General features: G+C 38.5%; 1 protein-coding gene across 1 annotated transcript in view; it reads left to right on the top strand.

The window, feature by feature from the left end:
* The window catches only part of SFRP4 (secreted frizzled related protein 4), a 195,637-nt gene that overhangs the window by 157,251 nt on the left and 13,191 nt on the right, over positions 1–25,195 (top strand). Inside the window, exon 5 of the mRNA XM_044065016.1 lies at positions 21,540–21,603. Coding sequence (XP_043920951.1) covers positions 21,540–21,603 — 64 coding nt within the window. The remainder of the gene's footprint in view (positions 1–21,539; positions 21,604–25,195) is intronic.

Here is a 25,195-nt window from a genome sequence, read left to right as displayed (position 1 = left end):
TAGATGCCAAAATATTCAACCTTTTGAGGAACAAATGGGGGACTCTAGAGATAGACCTGTTTGCCTCCCCTCAGAACTACCAATTGAACAAATTCTGCACAAGGACTCCCCACAGCCAAGCTTGGAAAATGGATGCCCTGTCCTTTACCTGGGAAAGCCTTTCAGTTTATGCCTTTCTCCCTCTGCCTCTCCTCTCGAAGGTTCTGCTAAAGATCAAACAGGACAAGCCAAGGACAATACTGATTGCACCAGACTAGCCATGACTGCACTGGTCCACCCCTTGCATAGTATGGCACTGCTACAACCATGGCACCTGCCTCAGACCCCTTCCCTGCTGTCCCAGCAGGCGGGCCAGATTCTGCACCCTCAGCTTCAAACCCTGAACCTTGCAGCCTGGCTAATTCCTTGAGCTCTCCCTTTGCATCCCTCAGTAAGCAGGTACTGGATGTCATTCTGGAGGCAAGGAGGCCTAGTACTAGAAAATCCCATGCTGAAAAGTGGAAAAGATACTGTTCCTGGAGCCTGGCTCAGGGGATGGGCACAATGGTGCCCAGCTTACCTCAGATTCTACAGTACTTAACAGAAATGCTCCACAGGGGCCTATCCTTCTCGTCAATTAAAATTCATGTCTCTGACATTTTAGCACATTGTAATACAGAGCCACCCCTTTTCTCTCACCCCTTGCTAAAGCAATTCCTTAGAGGGGACAACAATTTAAGACCCCCCCTCCCCCAGGAGAGCTTCCACTCCAGCCTGGGACCTTAACTTTGCATTGGAAAAGCTCAATCTTCCCCCCTTTGAACCAGTGGCTAAAGCTGAGTTGAAATTCCTTTCTTGGAAAACAGCCTTCCTTCTAGCCATCACTTCAGCAAGAAGAGTGTCTGAATTACAGGCCCTCATAGCAGTGGAACCCTTCATTATCTTCCATGCGGACAGGGTTTCCCTCAGGACTAACCCTTCTTTTATGACCAAGGTGGTGTCTTCTGTGGCCCTAAATCAGTCCATTCATTTGCCTACTTTTTTCCCTAATCCACAAAACAAAGAGTAACGAATACTGCACTCTCTGGACGTGCACAGACAACTTAGATTCTATTTGGACAGGACTAAGCCTACCAGAAAATCTGAGCAGCTGCTAGTTAGCTTTACTGCAGGGGCAGAGGAGAAGGTCATTTCAAAGCAAACCATTTCCAAATGGATAGCCATTGCATTCATTTCTGCTACAAGCACTATGGGAAACCTACCCCACAGGGGATAAGATCACATTCCACCAGGGCTGCATCTACCTCTGCGGCATTTCTCAGAGGAGTCCCTACCAGGGACATCCTAGAAGCTGCTACCTGGAGCTCTGTGCATACCTTCACCAAGCATTACCACTTGCCTATCTTTTCTAAATCCAGAGCTGGATTTGCCACTGCAGTCTTGCAGGGATTAATAGCTGGCCCTAATGCTTTTCAACTTCCTCCTTCCTTCCTTAGCTTTGGGAATCAACCCAAATGTGATAACTGCAACAGTGAAACACAAAGAACATAGTACAGTTGTGTACACTTACCATAAATGTAGATGTTCGAGTGTATTCACTGTTGCAGTCCTGGTTACCCTCCTTCCAGCCCCCTGACTTCTCTTGGCTCTACCTCTCCTTATGGTTGATATGTCTATTTTCTCTTGTGTATTTGCTTTTTAATGGGGGTTTTACCATACCATTTAATTGCTTCCTATTATGGGGGCACTTGACATCTGGGGCAAGAAAAACCTGATGTAATGGCATCGGCTGCATGTTTTATATCCCTGATGACCTGACATTAAGGAAGAAGCGACCGCATCCGATACAGAAATCTGAAGACTATTCAGGCTGGCTGAGGGCTACCTGCAGGCAGATAACCCAAATGTGATAACTGCAACAGTGAATACACTCGAACATCTACATTTATGTTGTGTACACAACTGTACTTTTCTGATTCTCCCTGTGGGGGGGGGGAGGGGTCTCTTTCTCTGAAACAATTGCGAGAATGAGCCATTGTTTTCAGTGGGAGAACACTGAAGTTTTCCAGTCCTTCACAAAATACTGAGTTTTTACAGAGGGATATTCCAGATCCTATAACCATTCCTCCGGTTCTGTCTGCTTTAGAGGTAATGTGCATTATTGCTAGCAAATTCCCTGATATTCAGCCAGCTATCCCTACAAAGGCAGATAAAATGTATAAAGTTCCTTGGTGTTTTGGATTTTTATACACCATTCTCAGGCTTGACCCAGCAGCTATAGCTCTAGTTGATCCTACTGCTGCTAAGCACCTAGTCAGTGCCAGTCCTTCTCATTCTAATAAGAATGGGAACATTGTTAATGGGTTTGGGGAAAAGTGCATACTTCTGCAACTTTGATTTTCAGAATTTTGAATTGTCAGGCTTATAAGTTAAAGTTTTTTTGGACTAATTGTGAAAGTATTTTATCTGTATTTTCTTATTATGATGAAAAGTCTGCTTTAAATAACTCAATTTCTTCTACTGCACAGGTCACTACTCATTGTTTACAGAGTGCATATGACTCTACTGATATTTCTTCCAGGGCTATGGCCACTGGTACTTTTATGAGGAGGTTTGCATGGCTGCATTCTCAGAACCTCCTAGATGATGTTAAAACTGAGACTTTAAATTCACACTTGGAGAGACATTTAGTGTTTGGCTCTTCTGCTGCAGAGGTGATCAAAAAATGTGATGAAAGGGGCAAGCTGATCCAAGGAGTCTCTTAAGATTTTTCAGCCCTCCTTTTCCAAATTGTCCAAGGGATTTTCTATCTCATCTAGTTTTGGCAAAAAATAGAATAAACAGTCTCAACAAAAATATGAGTAAACAGCTGTTTAAGTAGAAATGGCAAGGGGGTTCCAATATGAAGTCTTGAATCTCCCAAAACCAAGGATAGTCAAACAAGTCTGAATGACTATTCAAAAGACATTGTGACCCCTTCCACTCTGGCCCCTTTTTTCTTTCAGAAAGTCTGAATCACCATTTTCTGTTTGGCAATAGATAGTTTCAGACAAATGGGCTCTGAAAAATCATTCACCAAGGTTACAGATAGCAGTGTGAAGAAATTCCTTCTTTCTGTTGGGTCATTCCTCATCCTCTAGATCAGATTATTTTGTTCCATCTGGTTCTTACTCACATACTGCTCCAAGAAGAGATAGAACCAGTTTCTCCTTCCCAGATAAGGAACACTTTTTATTCAAAGATGTTCCTAGTGCCAAAGAAAGAAAATGCTTGGATGCCAGTTCTGGATCTTTCTTTCCTAAACCTGTTTGTGATAGTGCCTGAATTCAAAATTATGTCACTTCACAAACTGTTACTTCTTCTCCCTCTTTCAAGTTTCCTTAAAAGATACTTATCATAACATTTCTAGTCATCCAGACTTTGATGTTTCTTAAGGTTTTATGTGTCTGAATCACATTATCAGTTCTATCCCTTACTCTTTGGAATATCCACTGCACCAAGAGTGTTCACATATTGTCTAGCTCCATTTATAGCTCATTGCAGGCTACAGTGTATCTACATTTTCCATATTTAGATAGCTTGCTTATCTTTGCAAAGTCTTTTCAAAGTGTTAGGAATCTCTCTCTCTCTTGAGTGTGAGATCTCTTGCACAAACTGGAACTCCAAAGTCTTTCTTGACTCTTTCACACAGGATTGTGTTCATGGGATGTTAACTATATACATCAGTTCAAAGAGCTTTTCTTCCACAGAAGAAATAGATCTATATCTAGATCTATTTCTAAGGTTTTTCACTCCAGCTTCAGTCACTATGAGGGAATACCTCAGGACTCTGTGGCTTATGGTGTCTATGATTCTTATGGTCTCCCTGGCAGACTGCACACAAGAAGAATATAGTGGTATCTGAAGTCACTTTGGTCCCAGCATCAGCAACTTTTATCTTTTCATATCCCAGTATTGGGGGTTTGATATCCTTAAATCCAGTTCTGCCCTTCTTTCACCTTGCTCCAAAGCAGCCAGCCACCACAGATGCCATGGACTTTGCTTGAGGAGCAGTTTCAGGAGGGGTAAAAGTGCAGGGTGCGTGGGATGGGTCTATTTTAAAGCTCAAAGTTTCAAAACTTAGAATTTCTTATGCTTGAGACCATAAGATCAAAGCTTTGAAACTTCAAACTGTTTAAATGGAGATCACTGTACAGCGTGGAATGGGAAATTGCTGTTTTCCTTGCTGTAGTGCGATCTCGGAGTTGGTATATTTAATTATCAGGGGGTGTTGGGTGCAGGTGGGTTTATCCCCTTGTAAGAATGTTAAAAAAAATGTTTTTTTTTCAAAGTTTCAAAACTTTGAGCTTTAAAAGTAGACCCATATGGGATACCTAGGACAGATGCAAGCACATAAATATCAAGGAAGTGCTTGTCCTGATCAATCACTTAACTCTCTGAACCATCTTTGGTTCCCAAGACCTCTTCAAGTGGTTACAAACAATACCACAGTCATGTAGTACATCCAAAACCAAGGGAAAACCAGGTTGCACCCCCTTTGCAGACTAGTCATGTTAGCTGGAAATATAGCTTATAAGCACAATCTCACTCTACAGGCATCCTACATTTTGTCAGAGCAAAATGTGTGTGGCAGACAAGCTGAGGAGGACCAGGGCAGACTATCATGAATGGAAACTAGATCACGGGTCTTCCAAGATTTGATCCATTGTGAGGAGCTCCCCAAGCAGACCTTTTTGCCTCCTCTTTAAACAATCAGATGGCAAGATTCTGTTTGAGAACTTCATGCAAGAAGGCTTAGAAATCAGATGCCTTTTCTTTTCCTTGGACAGAAATGTCCTTGTATTCTTTTCCACTCTTTCCCATAATATCCAGGGTACTTATGAAGATTCAGTAGGAATCCCCAAAGATCACTGTGGCAACTCCCTTCTGGCCCAGCCAACCATGGTTCTCTCTCTTCTTTTGGAAATGGATAGGGATAATTACCACAAGCTGAAGTCCATGGGCTTGATCTACTCACACAAGAACAGGGTGGTTTGATGCACACTAACAACAATCAACTTCAGTTGACTGCCTGCATGACAGGATCTTAATTCCTTTTAGGCACCTGATATTAATAGAGGCAAGAAAGCCTGCTACTATAAAATCATATATTAGCAAATGGAAAATGTTTTCTGGTTGGTGTCAGCAGCATAACCAGCACTCATTTAGGGCTAGTTGTTCTCTGGATTTACAGCATTTGTGTGAGTTACTACCCTCTGGCATTTCTTATTCTTCTAGCAAGGTTTATTTATTAGATATTTAACTTTGTCTGCCCATGGATCCTACTCTTTCAATGCATTCTCATTTCAAAATGTTTTTGAAAAGGGTTTTGCATAAGAGGCCTCCAAGAAAACTGGTGGCCCTTCCTTGGGATCTTTATTTTGTGTTAGAGAAGCTAATCTGGCTGACTTGAGGTCCTTAATATGGAAAACAGTTTAATTGATTGCTCTGATGTCTGCAAGAAGGTTGTCTGAGTTGCAAGCTCTTATGGTGAGTCAACCTTATCTCATTTTCCATAGGGGACAGGGTTTCTTTGAGAACTAATCCTTTTTTATGCCTAAAATAATGTCCAAGTTTACTTTAAGTCAAACTATCTATCTTTCCTAAAAATGAAGGAGAAAGGATGCTCCATACCTTAAATGTCCACAGATGACTCAGGTACTATCTTGACAGAAATAAATAATTCAGATCATCATATCAACTGTTCATTTCTTGTGAAGGTAAGAAGGGACAGCCTGTGTAAAAACAGACTATTTCCAAATGGTTGTCTAAGGTTATTATCTTTTGCTATACTCACCATAGCAAAACTATTCCAGGCACAGTCAAGGTCTGCTCTACCAGGATCTTGACTTCATCTATGGCTTTTTGGAAAGGGTTGGACTCTAGAAGTATTCCAGAAGCTGCTAATTGGTCCTCTGTACATACTTTTGTAAAGCACTATAAGCCTGATTTCTTCTCAAGGTCCAGATCAGGCTTTGCTAGGACCATTCTCCAGGGGATCATAGACTCTTCTCCTTCCACCTCCCAAATGTAGATAACCATGGCAATCTACCCATATAGGTGAGGCTACTGCAGCAATGAACATAGTACAATTGTATAAGTAAGCTTACCATAACAGTAGATGTTCCAATGATCACTGCTGAATTTGCTGCTCCCTCCCTCCATCCCTCTTGTTTTTTGGTGTGCTTTTCATACCATGGTGTGGACATTTATGTTTTGTTGTTCCTAGCTTTATCCGTTCAGGGCTCAGCCTCCCTCTCTCTGTTGGCAAGAAAACTCTGAAGGGCTCTGTACCCAAACTTGTCTTTTAGTCAGCTCAACTCAAGTTGCCTAGCAGTTTGGGTGCATGGAAGGTGCCCTGAAGCTTTGGAAGCTGGCCATCTATTATATCCTATGCAAGATAAAATTCTTATAACTAAGGCTACTGAAGAATTGATCATTCGAACACCTACTGTTCTGATATGTTTACTTACACAGTTGTACTTTCAGCTGCCACCCATGGTGAATCATTTACAGCTATTCATTTATTAATTTATTTAAATTTTATTTACCTACTGATTCTGTGTGAGTATAAAGTGGCAGTGCAATTATTAGGCATCAGACATGTTGCTATTTCTGGTTATTTCTAAGTGTTTGTAAAGTACTCCACATAGAGCTAATTCACCAAGTCCCTATTATCAGAGCTGCACAGGTAAAAACCGCACCGTCCAAAGCCAAGAATACAGCTTCCATGGGACATGATAATATCCCTGGATGTGTTCTACATGAATTACAAAGTGAACTGGCACCACACCTGAGTAACTTGTTCAATCACAGCCTCATTTCAGGCTTTATTCCTACCGAATGGCGCACTGCTAATGTCATCCCACTACACAAATGAGGAGTGACTACAGACTCTGTGAACTACCGCCCCATTAGTCTGACGAGTCTGATATGCAAGGCTATGGAGTGCATCATCATGGACCTTATAAATAAGGACATAGGGAATCTCCAAACTCTGGACCCCATGCAGTTTGGGTTTGTGAAAGGTAGATCATGCCTGCTCAACCTGATAGACTTCTTTGAGTCTGTCACCATACCTGTGGATGAGAGCAAGGTAGCTCACACAGCCTACCTAGATCTTGCCAAGGCCTTCAACACCATCCCTCACTCAGGAATCATAGATAGACTCACTAAACTAGGCATAAACCCCTATGTCATAAGATGGGTTGCCAACTGGCTCACTGATAGAACCCACACTGTGAAAGTAGCGGACTCCAAATCTGACTACCGACCATTTACATGTGGTGTCCCACAGGGATTGGTCCTAGGTCCTCTCCTGTTTGGCATCTACTTCTCTGACGTTCAAGCCAACACAAAGGGACTCTGACTGACCAAGTTCGCAAATGATTGCAAACTGGGAGCCATTATTGATTCTCCAACTGATGTAGACATTTTACTAAAAGGCCTTACTGACACCAATGACTGGTGCCAGAATCATGGCCTTAAGCTCAATGCTAAAAAGTGCATTGTCATTCCCTTTGGGAAACATTCGGTGCCCATGAACTACAACATAGGCGGTAGTCCACTAAACACTGAAGGTGTGACAAGAGACCTGGGGACACAGGCTGACAGCAATCTCTCCTTTGATAACCACATTGCCACTGTAGTCAGAAAGTCCTTCTATGTGGCACATCTCATTACAAAAGGTTTCTCATCCAGGAAGAAAGAGGTCATAATCCCTCTCTACTCATCCCTCATTAGACCTCTTATAGAATACAATGCCCCATTTTGTGTGTACCTCTTTAGACACCTACAGCAACTGGAAAGGCCACAAAAATACCTCACTAAGAGGATATTAGGCCTTAGACACATGCCCTATATGGACAGACTCAAAAAACTCCAGCTATACTCTGTCTCTTATCACCTACATAGAGGCGATCTCTGCTTGACCTACAAAGCCATGTCTGATCCAGAGCTGCTAGATATGCTACACCTAAAGAAATCCCAATCCCTCAGTGTCACACACTCCAGGGACCTAAACTTCATTACCACAATAAACAGAACATGCTGGAGAGATAGGTTCCAAACACAGAGACTTCCCATACTCTGGAACAAACTTCCTATTCACGTCAAGCGGAGCACTTCACTGGCCCTCTTTAAGAGAAATCTTGACGAATGGATGGGGAATAGGAAGTTCACCCTGGGGATCATTTTAGTGGCCTTGCTTGACAGGGGCACTGGGAACTAACTTTGGGCGGCATGATGCCAGGGAATCTTCTTGGGCTAGGCTTATATAAGCTCCAGGGCCATTAGCCTAGTACACACCTATGAACCAGTGACCTGCAGGTGGGCATCATTGGGGGATATTTGTCCAATGAAGCATCCTAAGACTGGTCTCAGAGTCCTGTGTAGCAGGAAAATTGAGTGGGGGGTTATGAAAGTGTTATGAAGATGTTTATCCTCTTAACATGTAGCAAACTTCTGTTGTATCCTGGTCATCGTATCTCAAAGAATTAAAGAGAAATTTAAAAGATATGGTGATGGTATTTTGATTACATTAACATTGCTGTTCTATTTCTGAGTTTGTTTTTCTTTAGCAACAGTATTTTAGTGTCTCAGGAAGATTTGGGCCTAGTCAGGATCAGCATTTCTATTTTGCATTGTAATAGCACTGTACTAAGTTGTGCATCTAGTCCTTGTTCTAATCCATCTATCCATCCATAACCCCCTTTATTCTCATTTTTGCACACTGTATTGGGATGTCACATCAACAGCGGCCATCATCTAGAGCTAATATTCACACTGCTGGGTGGTTAGCCCTGCTGTAGTTGTTCTTCCATACACAGCTGAACTCCTGTTAGTTTAAAGTAACACCTCGTAATGTAGATGGGGCAACTACTGGAAGTCTGAGACTCAATACACAAATCTCACAACTCAGCTAAATTAGGTGCATGTCTTCTAAAATAACAGTGTGGTGCAAAATTCAGTGTTACTCACAAGACTTGAGGTCTGAGGGTGCCCATCATACTACTCAAAAAGAGCAGAGAACAAGTATGGATAGTGAGTAGTGTTATGGCTAGTGATGTGAACAGATTAAATTCAAAAGGACATCCATCTAATGAGGTACTCAGAGACAAAAGGAAAAATTGATATTGAAATAAGCAAGGCACTATTAGAACTTGGAACATGAGACCTGGGAGCAAAGGTAAACTTGATATGGTCAAAGACAAGATTATAAGGATCCACACTGCCACCTTGGCAGTTATCAAAATAAAATGGACTGGAATGGGTAATTGTATATCAGATAATCATCAGATCTTCTACTATAAATAAGAGTCTTGCAGTAGAAATGGAGTAATCTTCATAGTTACTGAAAAGGTGTCACAATCAGTGTTTGGTTACATTGCAAAACATTATGACATAATCTCAAGTGAAGGACGCTGACCAGTTTTAAGTGGATCTACAGCAATTTTTGGACATACACCAAAAGAAGATCTTAGATTCATGGAATGACAGGTAAGTTTGGCTTTGGAATATTAAATGAAGTGGGACATGCACTAGTAGAATTTTGCTAAGATAACTTAGTGGTCATAACAAACACTGCCTTTCAACAACCTACATATTAATATCAGAAGATGGTCAATATTGAAAGCAGACTGACTATATATTTCTGTGCTTAGAGATGGAAGAGTTCCATACTGGCAGGAAAACTGAAGACCTACAAAATGACTGAGCTTCAGTGTCTTATTACAAAGATTAGAATTAAATTAAACAAAACAAAAAAATCATTAGGCCAATATGAGATCAACAATATTCAAAATGAGTATGTAGTGGAGACAAAGAATAGATTTAAGTGATTAGACCTGGTGGATAGAGTACCTGAAGAATTAGGAACATAAGTTTGAGATATTGCCAATTGGTGGCAAAAAAAAAATCCAAACTGAAAAAAGATTATGAAAGCAAAATGGCTATCTGTGCAGGCTACACAACTGATAGACAGAGAGAGGGAAATATGTTATTGACTATTAAAAAAGCCTTTGACTTTTGAAGTGTGGTGTTGGAGAAATATTTGAGAATTCCATAAATTACAAGAAGATCAAATCAGTTAATACTTAAGGAAATAGATGAAGATTGTTAAAGATCTGATAATAATACTAGACCTCAGATTAGTCTGTCAAATAATGCAAAGGCAAGATTTACTAGAATACACAGTGAGGTTGGAAAAGCTCAAAGACAGGAGGAGGAGGAGAAGAAAAAGAAGACAGAAGAGGTTATGATGGACAGACAGCATTTCTAAAGTAATGAATATGAATTTGTAAGGAATTAAAAAAAAGAAGTCAGCGAAGGACAGGTCTTGAGATCATGAAGAGCTAGATTTTACTAAATGATTAAACAACAACAAATGCTGCCTAATGTGGGGAGGTAGCACTCCCAATACCTATAGATACTAACTCCAAGATCACTGTATCTCAAAGAAAAAGGAAAAGTGATCTGTTTACTTCCTTGTTTTCACATTTAAATGCTTGCAGTTCCAAGGAATGCACTTATGATCCTCAAATATACAAAAGAAGACGCATGTTTTGAATGATGATAGATTGTTGGTACTAAATACTGCCTCAGTCACTATTATTCTGACATGGCATTTAAAAACAGTTGGAGTGCCCCATTAAAAGAAACGGAGTTCTCAATGATGTTAGCAAAAGTAAAGCACCAGTGGTTTACATAAATGAGTCCTAAACAGCAGGAGCTAGAGAAAATCCACAATTTCTGGAAAGAGTAGCTCACACAAACTGTAATTAAGTGTCTAAATATGAGGCCACAATACTGGTCCACTGTATTATGAGACATAAGAAACTAATGGAGATCACATACCATAATGTAAAATGAGTTATGCGTGTGCTGGATGCAATGGGGGAAAAGGCCATTACTGTATGGTGTTCATCGTATTGGGGGGTGACCTTAATGTGGTATTTTTCTTTTAAATTATTAAACACATTTACATCATACTTAAAAATATACATGGAAAGTCAACTTAACATTAATTTCTTCCTAGTGCCTTGGTGAACCAGCCCTGTAGTAAGCAAAATTAATTCTCCATTCTAAACACTCAGTATATAACCCTTACTTATTAATTGACAGTAATCGTCTTCTAAATCACTCAAAAAGACATGGCATTACATTATACACAAAAACGAAATGGGGTTATATACTGAGTATTTGGATTGGATAATAGTTATAACATAATCCACACACAAGCTAACAGTTCACTTGTGTCAGCATGTGTCTAAGGCAAATCGCAACTGTCTGTAGAAATGCCAAGAGATGTTTTGCTCTTCATTTTAAAGAAACCTCCCTTGTTAACTGTTTGAAGCATTCTACATCTCCAAAGCGGTAAGTATGCTGGTTACAAAGAAGGAAAGCAATAATAAATTGCCTTCACACACAACCACACTTGATAAGTAGTACCACACCATCAACAAGAATGAATGTAATGTACAAGAGTGCTAAGTGCTACAGGAGAAAAAAAAAATACTGCATCTGGAACAATTGAGTTCCTCTGTGTGCCCATGAGGGAAATAACTGTAGATTTTAAATGAGATAAGAAGTAGCAAAGTATAAGGGCTAGAACCAAATTAACTAAATTAGACACTAATGTAAGCATATATTAATGATGTCCCAAATACACACTGCCAGAGAAATAATGACCTATGTTACTATATATATATATATATATATATATATATATATATATATATATATATATATATGGATTCACTTCATAATCTCGAATTTCAGTTTTTCGAGACCATGAAATCGAATCCACACAATACCGAAACACCAAAATTGCGAAGCCCAAAACCGCGAAATTCAAAACACCTAAGACACAGCACACACCAGACCACACATATACACAACACCCACATCACAACATAAACAAACAAAACAACATACATCCACAAACCTACAGCACAAATAAGCAGGGGGACAAGCCCCACTGCAGCCCCCACACCCCCTCTACTTATATATCCTAACTCCGAGATCGCACAAACAGTAAACAAAAGCAAACACACACACACACACACACACACACACACACACACACACACACACACACACACACACACATTCTACAGTCCCTCACACACACATCACACATATCAGCACACTCACATACACTCAGACTCCCACCCAAAAACACTTACAAAACACTCACTTACCTGACATAACACCTAAATCCACACACGGCACCGCACACCATCCACATACAATCCCGGACATTATGTAGCGTAAAGCCATAACCACGTATTTGAGATATTCGGATTCACGATTATGCACTTTCGATATTTTCAAACTTTGACTTTATAGTCTCCAGATACTGAAATTTGAAATTTCAGTAGTTTGAGATTATAAAGTGTTTCTATATATATATATATATATATATATATATATATATATATATATATATATGTGTGTGTGTGTATATATGTACATATGTATAGTACGAAACCAGTTTGAAGTTCACCTCAATGGTTCATACTCTGCCATTTCATCTATTTTTATTGGTTGGAGTTTTTTTATATATATATATATATATATATATATATATATATATATATATATATATATATATACATATATGGATCTAGGACTATTCACTGAAAGCACATTTCACTGAATCACATTTCACTGAAAGCACATTTCACTGAAATAAATTAGATTTCTGAAAAATAGTAAATTAGTGGGGGGCTGTGCCCCATCACCCCCCTAACTAATTATACTAACTCCAGGGTCACACCGCAGTGGGGAGAAGAGCATATACATTTCTTTCAGTGAAATGTGCTTTCAGTGAAATGTGATTCAGTGAAATGTGCTTTCATATATATATATATATATATATATATATATGTGTGTGTGTGTGTGTGTGTGTGTGTGTGTGTGTGTGTGTGTGTGTGTGTGTGTGTGTGTGTGTGTGTGTGTGTGTGTGTGTGTGTGTGTGTGTGTGTGTGTGTGTGTGTGTGTGTGTGTGTGTGTGTATCTATTTATATTTACGTACACTCAATATTTCATCATTTCTAATGAAGTAATCTTTTTATATGCTTTTTCCCTCCATAACTACTAGCCATCAGCCCTCAATAACCAGCACTCTCCCTGTCTCCCAGCTACATCATACCAAGAGGGCCATGAGGAGTTTATACCCTTGACTACAACCATCCATTTCCCACCAAAGGGACCAGAAATACCCTCATCCCAACAGCCTGATGATCTGGCTATTAGTCCAAAGGCCAGCCAACACATGGTATCCATATTCCCCTCAATGACCATTTCTTCTAGCCATAGACAAGGGCTTTTTTATTAATCTCTAATCCCATGCTCAGGTGGTTGACATGAGCACATGCATCACCACATTGGGGGGTATTAATCTTTCCATCTGCATGCACACTCCCAAACATGTGCTAATGAAGGCTACTGTCACTGACTTGGTAGTGTGAAGCTCATATCTCACATCCTGGCTGTTTTGGTGCCACAAGCTTCCATTTGAATGGTGGCAATATGCCAGTAAGAACACTTCTTTCTCCACCAGACTGAACTGGCCATTGTAAGCTGCTCACTCTCATTCCCCAAAATGGTTCTTACAGCATGTAAACTGCTATTGATACTCAGGTCATCTGGGTCATAATCAAGGTTTTATCCCTCCACACCACATAGCTGTGCACAGAGTACCTACTTAATGCTTAATCTAACAGTCTGGCCAGTAGTATGTAATTAAATTGTGGGCCACTAACTCATTTCCATGAGAAGGCAGTGCAAGCATCATAACAAAAAAAAATATATATATATATATATATATAAATAAGTAAATGCTGACTTCAACCACAGATGATTGTAACTGTTGAAGTGACACCCTGACATCATGTGCAAAAATGGGAAAAAGGGGTTGTGGATGGATACATCGATATGCCATTTAGAACAATTTACAGAATCGCATGCAGTAGACTCCCATTTATCCAGCCTCTCCTTAATCAGCCATCAAATTTCTGTGGTAGACCTAGCAAAAGACAACAGAGAAGAACAACACTACCACCTCCTCTGGGCTAAATAATGACAGACATTTGACTTCAAATTCATTAGAAAATTGCATACTAACACAAATCCTGTTATTCTAGCTGATTTATAACATTTGTTTATCCAGCCTAAGGTCTGTCCCAGCGAGACCGGATAACAGGGAGTCTACTGTAGCTGGTAAATTTTAATGGTATAATGTCATTGTATAAAGCACTCACTACGTAACTTAATACTACTAATATCAGATAGAAACATACGTTTTATTGATATGATAATGAGATAGGCCTACTAGTTACACGTGCCTCTTTACTGCAGTGACCTAAGATCACTATCTGATCAAAGGCACACACTTTGTAAATGAAGAACAAGAGATTCAAGCCTAAAACTATAGCATGATGCGTATTAAACCTCTGTGACGCAATGAAGCAAAGATAAGATACATGCCTTTCATTCTTCTCCTTATGCAATACATTTCTTTTATTCACAATGTTTTCGCAAACAGTGAAACTGTAAGCCAAAGTAATGAAAAGGCATCAGAAAACATTCTCAGCAACTGTTTCCTATCATAGTGTTTAGTATCCTCCTCATATGCTCTCTTAGTGTTAGTTCTTACCCACTAAGTCAGTGTAACTCAGAAGAAAGAACAGTTCCTCAGCCTTTTCAAATTCTTTGGATTGGAGCTCTCTGTTTTGGTATGGGGAAGTAATGAGTGAATAAATGAACAAATAACAGGAGCAGACACACATACACATGACATTAGTTTGTGTAGTAATGGTACTATATGCATAAAGTGAAAACCAAATGTTGTCACAAATATAAATCCATTTCCTCACACATGACAAAAAAGAAGAAAAACACGTCAAGCACTGAAATAGACACTAAGCCGACAGTTAAGCCATTACAACATAATATCAGTTTACAGAAAAAAAGTATTATTTGAAGACATGTCATAGTAGTGGATTACGATTCTATATCATGTCCCTGCTTTTTTTTCTTAAAAGTTGACATCTTTGTTGACTATAAAGAAGAAACTATCTCTTTTTTTTATAGGAAGAGAAAAATCATTGACTGAATTTAAACTGTTAAATGTGTGAAGGCCAAGGTAAACAGAGTTCTAACCTTGGCTGGACATCAAAAGGTTTATTTCCTAGCAATAAAAATTTTAGGAATAATACCTCATCTTATATGAGGAGTACTGGACTTCAAGGCCATTTATTTTAATTAATCAAACTTTTTAGCTAAATGGCTTGAAATAATGACAACTATTTAGAGACTCTCTACATTACTAATAAAATATTGATGATCTTGATGGCTACTGAGAATTAAGGAAGTTATTGAAATAGCTTTGTCGCTCACTGACTTGTGATTTTTATCAGAAGTTGTAAATACTGAATATTACTCATTTATGAAGAATATATATAGTTCTGATATTTTTCCTGGACTACTGTTTGGCTAACATTAACATAACTAAAAACCACATTTATTTATGAACCTGGGAAATGGAGTCTATAACTTTTATAGCAATATACAAGGGTCATCGCTCTTAAGACTGGGGCAACCCTTGAGGTGAATATATATTTTAGTGGTCCCAACACTGGAGGAGCCAGCAATGGGAGAGGGAGTGAAAGGGTGCCCCACTTGCATCTCCCTTGGGGTGGGGAAGGTTGCATGCTCATTGAGGTGTACTGGGCAGATGCAGATTCCTTGGAGTCCAAGGAAATCACCACCCATTCTTTGGTAGTACGAATGGGTTTACTCAAACAAAATACCCCTTACAGAAGTGAGGGCATGCCCTTCACATTCATCCCATTGCATATGCCTACCTAGCATTCAGTCAGTATACACAAAAATCTTTGGGCTGAAGAAAATAAGAAAAATCATGAACTGACCTTGGCAGCTGCCTCAATGATGGCCTCTCTCTGTCAGCCCTCATCCAAACAAGCCAATTGTCCAGGAGGGGGCTGATCAGTAGGCAGCTGGGGCAAAGTGAGACAATAAAGAGATGATTATATTAAGTAGGTCTGCAGGGGGGACACAAGTCCCTGCATGGGTAATGTGTACAAGTCTTTGTCTGCTACACAAATATAGTTAAAGGAAAACTCCACCTTAAAACTCAAAAAACATATTTTTTTCATTGTATCTTTGTTTTTGAGCTATTTTAATGCCTCAAAATCACTCCAAGTGCTTCTTTTACAATTTTAATGTGTTTCTCTCAAAATGGCAGCTGATGGGGCCTGCCCTGGTAACGTAATCTTATTTTCTTGTTTTCCTTCCTTCTTCCCAGAATACATTTCAAGTCCTCTTTATATGACTCATGACAGACATAAGGAAGTGGTCCTGTTTTCTCATGCCATTAAAATATAATGGCAGGACTGTGCAGCACTGTCATGTAAACATGCCTTCTGTAAAAGAGCTTATTCTCTGTTTACCTGGCTGAGCCTCATTAGCTGTTAGCCAGTTGCAGCAAAAGAAAGCATATAAAAAACAGTTTTTTGTAAGAGGAGTCTTTTGTAGTCCTAACAAACTTGATAAACCCTCCCCCTTACTCTCATGCTGAGGTGTGAAAACTCACTGCAGTAAATAATCCTTGATGTACATTTACAAGTGACAAGTAGTAGGACTCTAAACTTAGTTTGTCTGCTACTTCCTAATGCCTTCAGTGGGAGGATTTTTCTCTCTCACGAATGATGCAGACTTAAAATGTGGTTTACTAGTTCCTCAATTATTTCTCTCATGTTCCCCTCCTGTTTTCTATTTCATATTTATTTATACTTTGGTAACCAGAAAAGTGAACTGGTTCCAAGATCCTTTTCAGCCACAACATAAGCTAAACTGGCAAAGATAATAACAGTTATTAAATGCACTTATCAATACAAATAAAAAATACTGACAGAAAGACATTGACCAAGATTGCATGTGGAACACATAGCGAATGTGTGACCAAGTAAATCATTAAGCAACATTTACTAGGATGTATACATTAATAATGCTAAACTATACTATGTTTATTATAAATTAACTGTTTGCACACACACACACACACACACACACACACACACACACACACACACACACACACACACACACACACACACACACACAGTGTGTGTGCATGTGTTTCTGTATATGTGTATGTATATAAAGTACATGTGTACAAAAGCATGTGTGTGTGTATGCATTTAAACAGTTAAGTACTTCTGATTTCCTTTTCTTAGTGTTCTTAATGCAAGGGTGGTACACACAGCCTATCTAGATCTCGCCAAGGCTTTCAACACCATCCCCCACTCTGGAATTATAGACAAACTCACTAAACTAGGTATAAATCCCTATGTCACAAGATGGGTTGCCAACTGGCTCACTGACCGAACCCACACTGTAAAAGTAGCAGACTCTAAATACAAATTCAGACCAGTGACAAGTGGAGTACCACAGGGTTCAGTCCTAGGTCCTCTCCTGTTTGGTATCTACTTCTCTGAAGTACAGGCTAACACAGAAGGTCTTTGGCTAACAAAGTTCACAGATGACTGCAAACTAGGAGCCATAATCAAATTTCCTAACAATGTGGACATCCTGCAAAAGGGCCTCACTGAGACAGATGCCTGGTGTCAAAGCCATGGCCTCAAGCTCAATGCCAAAAAGTGCATTGTCATCCCTTTTGGTAAAAACTCTGTACCCATAAACTACCACATAGGTGGTAGTCTACTTAACATCGAAAGTGTGATAAGAGACCTTGGGACACAGGTGGACAGTAGTCTCTCCTTTGATAATCACATTGCCACAGTAGTCAGGAAATCCTTCTACGTGGCACACCTCATCACAAAAGGTTTCTCATCCAGGAAAAAAGAGGTCATTGTTCCTCTCTACTCATAATTCATTAGACCCATTATAGAGTACAATGCCCCTTTTGGTATGTACCTCACAAGACATCTACAACAACTGGAAAGGCCACAGAAATACCTCACAAAGAGGATCACCAGCCTCAAACAGATGCCCTATGTAGACCATCTCAAAAAAAACTACAGCTTTACTCTGTCACATATCGCCTACTCAGAGGCGATCTCTGCCTAACATACAAAGCTATGTCAAACCCAGAGCTGTTGGACATGCTCCACGTAAAGAAATCCCAATCTCTCCGAACTACATGCTCTAGGGACCTAAACCTTGTCACCACAATAAACAGAACATGCTGGAGGGATAGATTCCTATCTCAGAGACTTCCCGTACTCTGGAACAAACTACCTATCTATATCAAACAAAGCTCCTCATTAGCACTCTTCAAGAAAAATCTTGATGATTGGATGGGAGATAGGAAATTCACCCCGGGGATCACTTCTGTGGTTTTGCTTGACAGGGGCACAGGAAAATAATTTTCTTGGGTGGCAAAAGCCAGGGTACCGTTTGGCTAGACTTATATAGGCCCTAGGGCCAATAGCCTAGTACCTACCTATGAGCCTATGAACCTATAAGGGCACATAGTAAATGTATGTTAAAGTAAATTCAGCTGTATATTATGGTTGCTCTCTGACAATGCAAGGACTGACTCAAAGTCAGTGGGAATCTCTTAAAATGGATCTGCATGTACCAGATATGCATCCCCCTCTGGAAGGATGTCACACAATGCATAAAAGATCTTTTTTATGAACAATATCAGTGCACTCAGTTGATAGGGTTACCACCTGACTCTCTTTCTGCATTTCTGGCATGTGTGTGTGCGTGTGTGTGTGTGTGTGTGTGTGTGTGTGTGTGTGTGTGTGTGTGCGCGCGCGTGGGGGGGTGAAAATGGTAAATGCATTTATACTTTACAAGAAAAAAATATTTACTGACTTTTCTCTAAATGTCACAGTAATCTTTGCTAATACTCCTAAATTATCTTAACACAAACTATTATAAATAAAATTTAAAGCTTAGAATTTCAATATGGTGTTGCTGCTTATGTAAAATTGCAGAAGATTTGACAATTTCTTTAAACACCTGACTGATCTAATTACTTTGTTTTGCTATGAAAGGGGAGTGTTAAGTTCTCCTTCCCTCTTCAATAAAACAGTGGAAACAATTTCACAGCTTTCTGTCTTTTTTATATCAGCTGCTGTGTTCCTGACATTTGCGGGATTAATTACCACTCTAAGACTGACAGCAGTACCTGACAGGGTAAACTACAGATTTAACTGTGTCTATGATATGTCATACAGGTGGAGACGAATTTCTCTACAAAGTATGTGGGAAGTTGAGTTAAAAAAAAAAGTAGGTGGGCTTTCCCTTCCTTTGACTCCAATGCAAGGAAATAAAAGTTTTAAAAACTACAAGCATGTTTTTGGTATACACACAATGCTGGAACCATATTGCAGGGAGAAAAGAAACCCAACAATTGAGTTAAACTGTATGAGAGGGTGGAATGTTCCTTTAACCTACAGCCTAAAGGCTTGTTGGCTGTATTCCCACATGTAAGCTTGTCTGGATACACATATTCATCACAATCCATTTCAAAGTGTGTTTCTCAGTTGTATGTACTTTTGCCCATAGAATACTACTCCACCCATTTACCCATAAGAAATATTGCTTAATCCACAGAGCCTGGAATTGGAAGTTCATAATGAAGTGCTTTTTATAGGCATGCTATAGCCCCTGAATCAGTTTATATCAAAACTCTGAAGCCCACATAAATGGTATACACCAAAATGAAGCTGAATGATTGAGGAAAGAAATTATAATGTCAGAAAAAATAATGTAAAAAAAATCATAACCCTTAATAAAGCTGATATCACTGCATAGTAATACTGCAGTGGTCTAAATCTTTCAAAGTCCTGTTAAAAGCCACAGCTGTGGTCAAACTGACACCACTTAGGTGTATTCTTCCACTTAACAGCCACATATATATAATCCCATTCCCTGATACACACACATGTAGGGTCAGTAAAGTGTATTTGCATGTAAGTATTTTAATGTTTTTTTTCAGTCTTTGTAATACTGATTTTCCCATTTTTGATTTCTGTTAGATTTTGCACTTTATTGTACAATATTGTTGACTTTGTGAATGTTGCTTTCTTTATTTTGACATCAATACTGCATTTTTCAGATCAACTATAGAGCCATCCAAACTCTCACTTTTATTTATTTATTTATTTATTTATTTATTTATTTATTTATTTATTTATTTATTAATGTATGTATATTTATTTAGTGGGATAGTGCACTGATCAATACTGACCAATTTCAGGCTCAGTCCAGGGAAAATACAAAACATTTCATAAACAAAACATACAGAAATGTAAGAAATAAAAGAGTACTTCAAACTACATAGAAAAAAATGCATATATCCGTTTTAGTGAACAAGCAAAGTAAAATGTACTATCATACATCTATATATTAATATATTAACTGTGCTTAATGGGACTCATTTAAGCCAGCATTACCGTCTCACACATCATGAGGGTATACCTTTTGATACCTACCTGTGACTAGTACAGTCCTACTGTCACAAAGATGGCAATTGGTCAGCTTAAGCTCATTAAATGAGAGTTTGTCCAGTAACATACATTCAGTTATTTATTATCATCACTATACCAAACAAAAATGTAACACAGGAGAAGACACAGTGACAACCTTCTTACGTAATTCCAAATTAATCAGAAAGAGTTATACTATTACTTCAAAGTAAAAGGGATGTGTGGTTACACGGTCACAGAAAGTGTTTAAAGTTTTCCTGCACTGGATGCTTTCTTGATGAGCAAACTGTTTGCAGCACACAATGGTTTTGATACATATTGCCTCTGTTAAATAACTGTATTTCAACATTTTATGGTAATTCAAGTCAACTGCTGAGTTAGATATATAAACCTAATCACAGTGCAGTGTAATAGGATAGGTTATCTTACAACATTAACTGAGAGTGTGGTATTTGTGGATGGATGCTATTTCAATATGACAGAAATAGTTTTCACGACTTCAAAATATGTGGTTGAGTGATAGCAAATAGATTATATGCATCTTAATATAATATTAAACTCTAGATGCATTTCCACAAAACAAGTATCAATCCATACTTCCAATTCCAAACACTGCCAATTCCTTGCTGGAAGTTGTATATACAGTCTGTAACATCATCTCTTTGCCATTTGACTTGTCAGTATTGTGTATGTGTTGCAGCATTGCCCTTTGTTGCATATGTGTTACCACCTAAGATTTCTTCATCACACAGGTGGTATAATTCTGTATTAATTGAGGTGATACATCAGTATAGAATAGGTTTAGAAAATTGCAGTGAATAAGCACATTCCGTTAGCTCTTTCATCTGCAAGTTAAATATGGACATATAATTTCTGAGGCAAATGATTCAGTAATCCACTACCTGATGATATAGTAAATAGAGTTACACATATTTTACAGTGTTATTGTTTAGTTACCATTGTTTCAGTTCATGCACACTGGTTATTTCTGATGATGATAGTAATGTCAATCTTTTTGACAAATTCTTACAGACTGATGCTGCATGAAGGATGCTTAGTTGAGAAATGGAAAAACCAGCTGACTAAACGATATAAGGTAAGTTACACTAAAATACAGGACCAGCTTACTACATTCTATACTTTCTTAGTACTACATTACATCTTTTTTATGTATTTTGCTCTCAATATACACTGAGAGAGACAGTAACATGAGTCTGCTATTACATATGTGAAAAAAAATGTCTTCTTTCTTCACATTATGCTGATATGTATTTCCAGACCTTTAAAAATGAAGTCAGTGCAATCTGTTTTTTCAGAGCCTTTTGAAATACCACAATGTTTTCATTTTGCTCAGCCTTCCTTCCTCTCTCCCCCCATATCATGACTACTTCTCTCTAAGGTAAAGCTTTAACTACTCTCGCTTAATAGAGCTTTTACTACAGATACTGCATTATTGTACTTGCCTTCTTCTGGACAACCCACTACATGCCTTGTGGAGACTGTCTACAAAACTGCACATAGTTCAAAAGCCTTACCACATTTTTATATGTAAGAAAAACTAATAGCTGCCTGGTATCTCTTTTACCTGTTTATACTAAGGACTATTTCATTTTCATTACTACATTCTTACATTGCTTGTTAGGTCACTTGACATAACTATCTTATGGTCCTTTTCTAGTTTTGCTGTCTTTGCGGGATAGAAAGGAGAGTACATATAAAGAGTGATCCACACCCATGATGGCTCAGTTAAATAATTGGAGAGTTCTTCATGGAGACAGGATACTGTGACCCAGATCTATAAATAGTGTTTTCTGGGGAGCACAATATGGGTGGGTGACCCATGTAGCCCAAAATGAATCATCCCCCAAAAAGCTGCTTTGAACTGCCACAGGTGTCCATCACTCAAAGAAAAAAGGGGGAGGACTGAATATGATTCCAGGCAGGTGACACGCAGGAGCATGACAAGTTTACTCCCTATACACAGAATTAATTTTGGAGAAGACTTGTTGATTGGATGAGGTGGTTTTCTTCTGTAAAGATGACCTTTGGGAGAGGCCAGAGGAACTATGGGAAGAGTCCCAAGCCTCTGGATACATGGTGCATAGCTGGAGTTTTGTCAGTGGGTGAGAGCACTGCCCTACAGTAAGACCATGGCAATGGTCCATGACAGGCAGCACCTACAGACTCTGTAGTGCTACTGGGAAACTTCACTGTTTACATGATGCATGCTGCAGACACCTGAAGGAGTGTGACTGGGAAAAATGACTTGATATAAATCTGTGTGGGAAAATGTTTTAGGATTACTGTGTCAGTGGTTGTGAACAGGTTATCCACAAAAGACATCTTGTGTGCAAATAAGAATTCAGACAGTTATTCTTAGTACTAGAGTACTTTAGGCCAAAGATCAAAGACTGTGTTTGTGTCATCAGATCTGAGGCTGTGTTTCCTGGGTATTTGAGTAAACAGAGGTGTTGAGCTGACAACTGATCACCACTTGGTGAGTTGAGTCAGACAGACCTTGGAAACAAAATCATGTAGTGAGGGGGAGCCTTGGCAATACTTAGCTAATGTTTCCATGCTGACTGAGTTTGTCTAGCACTCTGGAAAAGCTTCTGTTATATCACTGATGATGTGGAGTTTGAATGGATCTTCTTCGAGATGTCAGACGTTCATAGATTCACAGGTTCATAGGTCTGATTTTCAATCTTGCAACCTAGTGACCTTCAAGAAGCTTGATTGCCATAAAGCATATCACAATGCTGATACTTTCTACTCACTGTTTTATATATATATATATATATATATATATATATATATATATATATATATTTATATATATGTGTATATATATATATATATATATATATATATATATATATATATATATATATATATATATACATACACATCAGTGCCACTTACACATGGTCGGAGTGCATTCTTTTTAAATGCATTTTGTTCAAATTAAACTTATTGAACAAAATGCTGTGGTGTTTCTATACATTTGTTAAATACTTTGGTATTGCGTAACCTTGGAGATGATCAAAGTTAGTGGGGTGTGGGGGAGGTGGGAGTGGAAGAAGCTTGCCCCCTGGAAAAAAAAACTTGCTTTTTTTGACAATGCCTTACTTCAATAATTCTGTCCTTTAATAGGTTTTATATGGGAGGTTAGAATTGAAAGTAGGTATACTTCAATCATTTACCTCAAACCCATATACACACATATATAAATTATTTTTGAATGAAGTATTCCATATCTTGGAATGCATTGTGTAATGTATTTGTCATGTTTTCTATACTATTGGTGTTTATTCTCAGTATTATGCTCCTGAAACTAGTGTTAGCTCCCCAGCAGTGCATTCCAGAACCATCATGACAAATCTTGAATCCTTTCTGAGAGTTTAAGCTTTGGACCTTATGATATTTCAAGTAAGGAATTGCATATTTTCAATTTCATTCAAAGTGCTTCCTAGAATGCTATAAAATGCAATTTAATAATTGGGTAGATAAATGAGATGTAATCTGGAATGGCAATCTCCTTCAAGTGATTAGACACGCCCTTTACAATATACTTTCCAAATTTTGATACTCACTGGTCAAGATTTATATTGTTATTTATGATTTTGCCTAGATGTTTAATGATAGTGTCATTATTTATGATCTGACCATTTTTTACCAAGTTTCATGATGCAGCATGTACTGGTATTAAAAGTAAGGGCATTACTACTACACCAGATGTGTGGTTTTTGTAGACCATATTTGAGAACTTCAGAATTTTTACTGAAGTAACTACGTTACTCAATTTACATCCATCAGTGTATCTGGTAATCCACTGCCCATTTCTCACTTTTATGTCTGAGAATAATAATTAAAAAAGAAGTGCCCCCCAATGCAGAGCCCTGTTGGACACTAGTGGTAGCCCCTGCTGTGGGGGCATGCAACTTATTATCTTTACATGTCATGTTTTGATGTTACTCCCCTCTGAATCATGAATAAAATGACATAATGTTATTTTCTCATTTATTCCCTTACGTAGGATAGTGTTGAGACCCTTACCAAGATCAAGAGAGACTCCATCAAGTGTTACTGCTACATCTTCAAAGAATGCCACAAAATTCAAAAGACAAGATATTGTATTAACAAACCCATACTGTTCTATGTATAACAGACATGACTTCCAATAAAACTGCATAATTTTAAATAGGATACCAGTCAGGCTGATGGGTAAAACATTTTTGGTTCTAATGTTATCTCTCCTAACAATCCTTTGCAAATAGACCTGTCTGAATGTGCTACCACATTCACCTATTTTACCATCTTGAACAGTTGGGAAGAAAAGTCAGTAACCATCTAACCCAAGTATGATGGCAAATTCAGAAGTAAACTTCTTTTGCCAAACTCTCATACTAATAAAATGTACAACAAAAAAAGGAAAAAATGAAAATTCCCAATAAATTCCCATCTCCCTACCTTAAGACAACACTGAAACATGCCAGAAAAGAACTTAAAACACTATAAGAAAATGTAAAGCAGTATAAGAACTTACAGTCGCTAGATATTCCAAAGGACGCTACAAATCATGTTTCAGTTATATCAGAAAATTAAGCAATAATGTCCAACAATGCATTTAATGCTTCCATAATATTATCACTCATTCTGTCCCCAAGGATAAAGCTAATATATTAGCA

This window comes from Protopterus annectens, chromosome 3.part0 (assembly GCF_019279795.1).
Source record: "Protopterus annectens isolate FY-2018-M chromosome 3.part0, PAN1.0, whole genome shotgun sequence".
Lineage (NCBI taxonomy): Eukaryota > Metazoa > Chordata > Ceratodontiformes > Protopteridae > Protopterus > Protopterus annectens.
The sequence above is the reverse complement of the archived record's forward strand: the minus strand, read 5'-3'. Positions and strand labels throughout refer to the sequence as shown.